The sequence below is a fragment of the Trachymyrmex cornetzi genome, unplaced genomic scaffold, assembly GCF_001594075.2.
Source record: "Trachymyrmex cornetzi isolate Tcor2-1 unplaced genomic scaffold, Tcor1.1 scaffold694, whole genome shotgun sequence".
Lineage (NCBI taxonomy): Eukaryota > Metazoa > Arthropoda > Insecta > Hymenoptera > Formicidae > Trachymyrmex > Trachymyrmex cornetzi.
In genome coordinates, this window is record NW_017300019.1 from 187,623 (window position 1) to 196,759 (window position 9,137).

At 30.4% G+C, this 9,137-nt stretch overlaps 1 protein-coding gene across 1 annotated transcript; it reads right to left on the reverse strand.

Moving 5' to 3' along the window:
• Positions 1-3,441: 3,441 nt before the first annotated feature.
• Positions 3,442-8,500, reverse strand: LOC108767581 (UPF0602 protein C4orf47 homolog). The gene is made up of 4 exons (XM_018517529.1): positions 8,334-8,500; positions 8,072-8,259; positions 5,663-5,939; positions 3,442-3,860 (listed from the first exon to the last, which is right to left on the reverse strand). Exons 1-4 carry the CDS (start codon positions 8,404-8,406, stop codon positions 3,475-3,477), a joined length of 924 nt encoding a protein of 307 aa, XP_018373031.1. The 5' UTR covers positions 8,407-8,500; the 3' UTR covers positions 3,442-3,474.
• Positions 8,501-9,137: the final 637 nt, after the last annotated feature.

Here is a 9,137-nt window from a genome sequence, read left to right on the forward strand (position 1 = left end):
ATTTTTTTTTTATAAAAAATTTAATTTTAATTTTTTTAAATAGTATATGATCTTTTCCTGTATGAAAGACGTTAAGACAAATTTATTGTATTACTGGAAATGTCACTATTATTGATATTTAATGTCAAATTTTCATTCCTTAAAATAGCGATATTTATTCCATTATTATTTAAGCTTTTACTAGAAATGTAAGCACTGAAACTGTTTAGAAACAATTTTTGCATAGTAAACATACTTAAATGATTATCAGTATTTTTTAAATATTCTTACGAAATAGGAATCTTTTTAAATTGTACGATTTATTATAATATTGTTGGGAAGGTTAAGATGAACTTATACTGAAGATGTTATTTTTATTTTATTACATTTTATTATATTTATTTTATTATAATAATAAAAAAAGTTTGTAACTTATGTAAGCAAGTGTTAAAATTGTATACCTCCGTCTATAAAGACTTTCGAAGTTCTATTCTTTTCAACAAGTTAATATTAACTATTTTTACATTATTTGTATCCAAAACTGCACAAGCTGTAATTATTCATCTTCAAAGATCTTGAATATTATTAATTGGAATTTGATGTAAGTAAGTACAGCTATTTTAAGTTATGCAGTAAATTTAGTAAATTAAATATTAATAAAAGATATTAATAAAAGTAATATTTCCACATATAATCAAATTAATCGAATTTAATATTCTCTATAATATTACAAATAAAAATCGTATGGTGCTTTTTATAAAATAATCTTAATTTTTTATGAAAAGATTTTTAAAATTTTTTAAATCACAATTAGAGAGAGCAGTCATAGCTGACATGAAACAAATAAATATTTTCTTTGCAACCTTTTGTTGAAACTATTCCAAGTGTCTCGAAAATCGTGCAGACCGCTACGATAAGCACTTTGTATATAGGGTGACCCAAAATTCGCGACTTAAAGTACTATGGCAGGAAAGTTCTCGAAATGTAAATTTTTTTTTTTAAACAGTAATTTTGGAGATAAGGATTTAAATGTGATCAATCACAGATTATGTTTAAGTAATCTGTAAGTGTTAAGTGCGCTGAAGTAATACTACCGCTCGCGCGATTTATGGAGACTAAACGTGGTCTGTAATTAGCAATATTTAAATCCTTACATGTCAAAAATTGTTCCTTAAAATAAAAATTTACAAATAACTTTTTACTTAATTTTTGAAAACTATCATACTATAGTATTTTGAGTCACGAAATTTAGAACATCCTGTATATAAGTATATGTACAGGGTGTATACTAAATATGCTAAAAGATTTAAAGGGTGATTTCTCATAAATTTATGTAACCATATATTATAAAACAATTTAATTTTAAAGATACACTATAAAAAATCAAATGTTAATTTTAACTTATAATCGTATAGTGAACTTTCTGAGACAAGACATTTCTGTGTTAATTTTAACATTTTTGCATGTCTCAGAAAGTCCACTATAAGTTAAAATTGACATTTTATTTTTTACAGTGTACAGAGTGTTAAAAAATTGAAGGAAAAATTTCAAAAATCACTCGAATTATTTTGCTAAAACTTTATATATGTTTAAAGTTTCATTAAAATAAATAAATTAATAATTAAACTCTTTTAGCGTACTTAGTATACACCTTGTATATACATATATATACAGGGTGTATATACACACACATATATTATATACACATATCGATGTATATATCGAATAGATAGTCGTACGACTGCTTCGAGCCGTCTTGTACGATGCTCCTTATACGTTTCTACGTAGACCAGTGAGTATTGGAGAGGCATCGCAATGCCTGGAATGTTTAATACCGGCGCAACGACACGGCACGGAGAAATGGTCGGCTTCAACCGCGGAATAAATCTCGTGGAATCATACCTACCCGCTGCCATTTCTTGTCTGCCACGTGCTCCACGAGAAATTTTTCAGAGGAGGAAACGCTTATTGCATTTCTATACATAGCACTTCGTGACGTGGCGGCGCGCGAAACTTCACGCAAAGACACTCACTTAAGATACTAAGTTCATTTACCAGAAAAATTCACCATCCGTTTCATTTTCCTTGCGGAATTAAACATCGCGTGCTATAATCGAAACGTCCTTCATATATTCCGACAGTTTGTTTTTACACGAAACACTTAATAAACTTCATGATGGCACGCGATAACTTTTTCTTCTAAGGCAATTTTTATGAGCTGATGATTTATTAAAATACACTCATAACAACGTGTTCCTTTTATTAATATTATATACGGTGATTTAGCCAAGTTTTTACTCGTTCCCATACAGCAGAGATCATTCTAGCAATATTGCGACTATATTGCAACGTTTCAGCAATATTGCAGTAACATTGCAATTATTGCAGCAATACTGCTATAGCTTCTGTGCTGTATGAGTTAATACTAGCTTTGTTAATATGTATTGATAGTATCGTAAATTAGCATAAACAATAGAAATAAAAAGGGTGTAATATGAAGGATAAGAAGCATTTGTAGATATTAAGTTCAGATAAAAGTAATGTATTGACAGTGGATTCTACATATAATTAACCAATAATTGTAAGGTACGGATGAATGTGTATTAAATAAAACCTAGTCTTTTTGGCATATAAGCTGAAATAAAATTTTTCCTTCTACAAACTTTATCAAGAGAAAGGAATGTTTTTTTATTCGTAGCAAGTAAAACAGCCCGCTAATTACGCGCTCCGCGTAGCTCTTGTTTATCCAAATAGAAAGTGCATTCTTCGCTTTCTTTCTTTCAGACTATTCTGCAGCTTCTACCTGCTGCCAACCTGATAATCCTGCCGTACACGATGCTTATTGGGGACATTTAATTGCGATTGCCGAGAGTGGACTTCTACGACAATGGCGGTAGAAACATTCGTTAGAATTTCATTAGGAGCGTAAGACCGAACGCGCTGGGGTGATTCACTTTGAAAGGACTCTACCACCACACCTGAATGTTGTTGCAGCCGTACTTGGCCAATCGCCATTGCTGAAAAGCGATTTGTCGGCCCAACATCGTAAGGACGGAAACGCGATAGCAGAAGGCGATGGCTTCGCTAGTACGAAATCGCATGCATTGCGGACGCGATAAAATAGAAATGCATTCACAGCCTTCTGAAAATTCTACGGGATTCGGAATGAAATTAGGATGAAATGTACATTTACCAACTGGAATTTTTAAAGTGGATTTAATGAAGAAATACGTACAGATTCACAGCGTCGTAATGGTTTCATTCGGTTTTTTTCTTATTCTTAATTTGTTCATAAGTAATTTACTTAAACGATATTGTACAAATGTAAGTACTGCACATAAAACATTACGAATAAAAGACAAAGAGAGAAATATAAAATCTAATTATTTTTAATTAATTTTAGTATGACTGATAATTACAGAAGAAAATTTCTTTCTAACAGTGAATAAAAAAGAAGTTCGGGAGTTCAATTTCCGTGCAATTAGAAAGATTTTCTCAGTGCATAGGATATGCTCGTTCCCGATATTCCGGATAATTGCGAGCGTTGCACGATATTTTCGTTATCTGCTCGATAATACTGTTCGTATATTTCGAACGTAGAAACGGTCCACCGCTTATAAACTTGGGCTGAACGGCAGCTTTATCCTTAGCCTTAACATAAGGATCGCTCGTGTACTCTGGAAACTTGCTGAAGCAACCATCGTGACTTCCGCCGGGTTTCTTGGGAAAAGGGACGTAGAATCGCGCCGTACCGAGTGTCTTCCTTGCAATCTCGACCGGACGGATGTAAGTGGGCCCTGGTTCCTCATCCTTGTAAGGATTGGGGGGGAAATAATCCAACGGCGCACTAGTCGTCAAGAATCGGCCTTCAGACACCATTTCTGTTGCACCAAAGTGATGATTTGCATTTAGAATATATGAATTACACAAGAAAAAGATCATACAGATAGTCAGAAAAATGAATATTTTAATAAACATGTATAAACTCCAAAATTTAATGCCGGACACTGAAATTTAACATGTATATGATTTGCACAGCTGGATTAATGGAAAATCGTATGTTATAATCTTTATATACAGTAAATGCAAGAATAAATTAAGAAATTTCCAATTCAGAGAATTTGCAAAAAGCTTTTAACGTGATGGACTTGTAAGATCTAAAAGATTCCTGTAAAAGGAATTTCGAACATTTATGATATTAATTAGGATTTCATTTAATTGCTACCAAACTTTTTTTTTGAAGGTATTTTATGTAAAAGTTAAAAATGCGTGTTTCTCTCAAAAACCAACGTAATTCCTTTTTTTACGATATAATTATAATTAATTACATACTGCCAAATAAAATAAAGGAAGTGTTCCGAAAAAAATCCAATCTACACCTATGTTCCATTTTCTCATTAATTTTTTTACGCTGTAATTGGAGAGAAATTCTCACAATGCGTTATATACATATACATCTAGAAGATAATTGAAAAAAGTTAAAAAATAACAAAATTTTATAAAACACTTTTTATTGGCAATTTTATTGTCTGCATAAAGTGGCAGAACAATTTTCTATCGTTATTACTAATATATACAGTAACAGTATTTGCTGCCGTTATTAGTATATAAACAATAATTTACTATAAAACAATTGTTATTTATTGGTATATTAACTATAATTTATTATCCAAAAAATTGTTATTTTAATTGAAACGAGAGGTATGTATATTTAGTATGAATTAAATATTAGTTATAAATAGGCTCATTACAAATGAATCTCTAGTCCATAAATTTGATGCCTTTTGCTCTTTGAAAAGGCATCAATTTATAGACTAAAGTTTCATATATATTTAGCTTATATAATTTTTTGGAAAAATTACAAAGCAGTTATGATTTAGAAATTGATAATAAGGAGCGCACAACAGATGAAAAATGTTCAAAAAGAACCTGTGTATCACAAGAACGCGATATATATGTATATACTCGTATACACGATTCAATTTATTAATTCAATCTCGAATTCAATCTCTCTCAGCTAAATTTTAGTGCTTAATAAAATTTTAATGTGAATTTATATACATCTTCAGTTTTATAAACTGCGCTCTGATTTCATTTTTAGTGTTAAAACGCTATCTTGAAATTGAGATAATAATACTACAAATTAAATTAACAAATAATAATTATATATTGATTCTGATAAGCCTCTTAAAAAACTATAAAGAATTTTTGTTAAAAATATGTTACTAAAAAGTTGTATAATATTTAACGTTATTTATTGAATTTATTATGTTTTTCATCAATACGGTTTGTAAAATATTTCGCAAAAAGTATTTTGCGAATAAATTATAGATTCCAAAATGCTTTATAATACATAAAATAAGATGAGAAAATAAGGGAAAAAATTCATTCGACATCAATGCAAATACACATGACTCCTGTTCTTATTATATTCAGCTCAACGATCGAAATGAACTACTTTTTACATAAATCTCTACCATGAGTTATACGAACGACAATAGTTTATTTTGTTTGTAATATAAACAAAAAGTTCAATCTTTTTTTAAGCTATTTTAAAAACACCTATTTTTAGCATATCGTCTAAAATTTATGCATTTTTTCTTAAATTATACATTCCAAGTTTATCGAAAGTTGTTTGAGAGAGCGGAGATTATATCGGAAGTATGAACAAAGACGCACTTACTTTTACCAACTACTCTTTCAATGCGATCGTAAGGCTCGTGAGAGTATGATGGATAAGGATTTAAGCAAATATTCGCGTATCCTGGGCCGCCAAGCGGATTGGGCTTGATCTTCATATTAGGTAGAAATGGCGTCTTTTTTCTCTCTTTTTCTTTCGACAACAGACTAAAATAAGAAGATTTAGAAAAGCATCCGTACCAGTCTCCGGGCGTCGAGTGCTTCTTCGATGGGGATGTCGGTAGCATGTGACCACCGATCTTTCTTTTTTCGTCTATTATCTGAAAGGTTTACGTCGTAAAATTATACTTGTTATAAAGTAGGATCGAGTATTATGAGCACTGCAGGTAATATAACCACCCTTTATATTTCTGTAACGGTTGGTACTAGTGCCAACTGTTGTAAAAAGATGCATCTGTCTTCGCAACATTCCAATATGCTGCGAAGTTTGATCTAAATTAATGTACTTCGAATATTTATCATTAGACTGCGGAAATACTTAACTGAATATTTTGCACAAAATGCATATTTTGCAATTTTGTAAATTTACAGATGGCAATCTCAATCTTTTTAATTCACCTTTTAATAACTCTTTAACGAACAACGATTGACTGCTAAAACTGTCCGATAGTTAATATTCAGTTAAGTATTTTGCATAAAGTTCCGCAGTCTATTTATCATATTAAATAAGTACGTTATACGTTATTTTTTTATTTCTTACGTTTTTTCCCCTAACTTTATAAGATTCCCAATCTACGTTGAGATAAGATATTTTGTTCTGCATGTTAATATTTATAAACAATATTGAGTTATTCTAACTTCATAAAGTCCCGAGACTATTATTGATTTATTAAACACGGGAGTTTTTCGGATAGATATGCATGGTCGTGTATTATGAGCATCTTCATTATCGTATATACACTGAAAAAAGAGTCTACCAAGAGGTCAACCACTATGGCAATCAGTATACATTTCTTTAGAAATAATTGCGACAATATAGTAATAAAACAGGCAATGCTAGCAGTAGCAGTACTAGCAATACGCTAGCAATGTAGCAGCAATATATAGTAGTACATAGCAATACATTAATAATACTCAGCAATATTGGACGCAATAGGCGGTAATACATAGGATAACAATATTTACAATACAATAGCAATGCTAGCAATAAAGTGTATTGAATTGCCATAATTAGCAATCACTGTACATTAGTGTACATATTTTAGCAATGATTGATCCTCTTATGCCCAGTTTCATAACTCTTGATCAAGGTTAAACTTATTTCTCATCCCTTTCCAATTCTAGCATTAGAAAAAGATGAAGAATGAGTTAAACTATGGTTAAGAGTTAATCATGAGATGTGAAACTGAACCTTAGAGTTTGATAATAGCTATTAAATGTATGGTGAAATGATCAAATTTGGTTAATATTTAAATATTTGTAACATTATTTTTTGATTATATTAAATAAACATTTAATTGGCATTTGTTCTAATAAAATGTTTCATATATATATATATATACAAAAAATTTTCTGTGCTCATATTAGCCTATCCAAGGGTAATATAAGCACTGGGCGAGTAATAAAAGCACCCGCCACCATTTCAACATTTGCATTAAAATGATCAATTTCAATACTAAATATATAAAACATCAACACATCTAATGGTATGCATCAAATGGTATGCATAAAATTTTTTTATTCTTCAGTATGCTAGATATATCAAAATATTTCCTTAAGGTGCTCATATAATATCCGATTCTTTCCTATATATATATATAAATTTCAAAGATGTTTTCTCTTTTTTTGTGTGGCGGTCTTATTAACATCCCCGTTTATGTATTCGTGTCTATTTAATCAAAAATATAATTTGTTTTCTTACTAATAATTTATTAAATAACTTTTTCAAACAAAATATTAATATAAATTTTTTAATTAATAATTTTGGAGATCCATTTTCTGTGAAAATTTTTTATTTTTTACTTTTTAGAGCTATTTAATCATATTAACTTAAACAATATGTAATCGTATAATAAATTTGAACAGATCAGCGAGCTTAAAGCAAAAAACCATAAGCAAATTGAATTAGTATAGCAGGCTAAAGATTTGATAGACGAGGACATTTTAATGATGTATTCTACATCTTACTTAATCAACTGCAACTGATTAACTGGATAGTTTTAATTTAAAGATCAATGTAACATTGCGCACGTGAAAAAAATTATAATTAAACTTTGTTAAACGATATTCTCCAAGAAAGGGTATAAATTTTTCTAACAAAGATTTAATTAAAATTTATATCTCAATCGATACACATTAACGGATCCTGCTCGCGAACTTTCTTTAATGTTTTATTTTTAATAAATGATTAAATATTGATTTCCTATAATTTCGCACAATTATAAATACGTACCCGTTGCCTCGCCTCGTCGCGCCATGACTCCGTAAGTGCCTCTCCTTCAAAAATTCGCTCATATTTCTTTTTGAATAATTGAATACGAGGTCCGCTGAGAATTTGGCTCCCTTTGGCAACATTTTCACGAAATTGTATAGGCTCTTGATAAACATCAAAGGAACCCGGCAGTGGATCGCTAAAGAAACCTGAAAAGACTTTATCCGTGAAAATCCTAGAAATACACATAGGCAATTTTATCGCTCGGTTTTGTATGTATTACCCACTCGTTCGATATCAATTTTTCCATGATGTTGACCAACAAGTGCGATATTTATTGTACGTTTTTTACTCATATTTTACCTTTCATGAAAGCTATAACTAATGCATTGTCCTTTTTTTTAAATATAAAATAACCTAAACTTTATTGTGTCATAAAATGAAGACAGTTTTATGCGAAACGCACGCGATGTTCGTTTATCAAAAAGAGAAACAACAGAATTTATTGATGAAATTGAAAGTAATAATTTTAACTGCATTTTTCATACAATTTTATTTTGAAAAAACATTAATAGCAATTATATATGTACAGTGCGTACTATGAGAATCACACCGTGGCGTCTTGAGCATTAAGAGTGAACTTATGAGTAATTGACCTGGTTACCACCAGTAATGAGACGTTCTTAATGAGTTGGTACTAGCGGGTATCTACGGTATTCTCGTTGTGGTAACGTTGGAAACATTTCATTACTGCCTGTTTGGAGAGACTGAATACTGAAGGAGTCGCACATTTACGAGAGAAGTGATTATAATTGTGTGCGGTCTGATCTCGTTAACGGTAACGATAAGAAAAATTACTGAGAGAAACGACGTCTCTGATAAAAGTCTGAAGTAAATGATTGATAATCATAACGACGCAAGCTGTGTTAAGTAACAATCGGTCGATAATTTAGAGTTCTTACATTGCATTTCTGAACCATCTTTCCAAATCAAATAGAAAGAACGGTTTAGCTGAAATATAGCTAAAATTTAGTTAGATGCAGATATAAAAATAAATTTGTTTGGATCATCAAAATAATTATATATA

Excerpts from the sequence above, each read along its gene's own strand:
- LOC108767581 (XM_018517529.1), bottom strand. The coding sequence starts at position 8,406 with ATGAGTAAAAAACGTACAATAAATATCGCACTTGTTGGTCAACATCAT. Across the intron at positions 8,260-8,333 it reads AATTGATATCGAACGAGTGG|GTTTCTTTAGCGATCCACTG; the intron begins GTAATACATACA and ends AAGTCTTTTCAG. Across the intron at positions 3,861-5,662 it reads TGAAAGAGTAGTTGGTAAAA|AAATGGTGTCTGAAGGCCGA; the intron begins GTAAGTGCGTCT and ends TTGGTGCAACAG.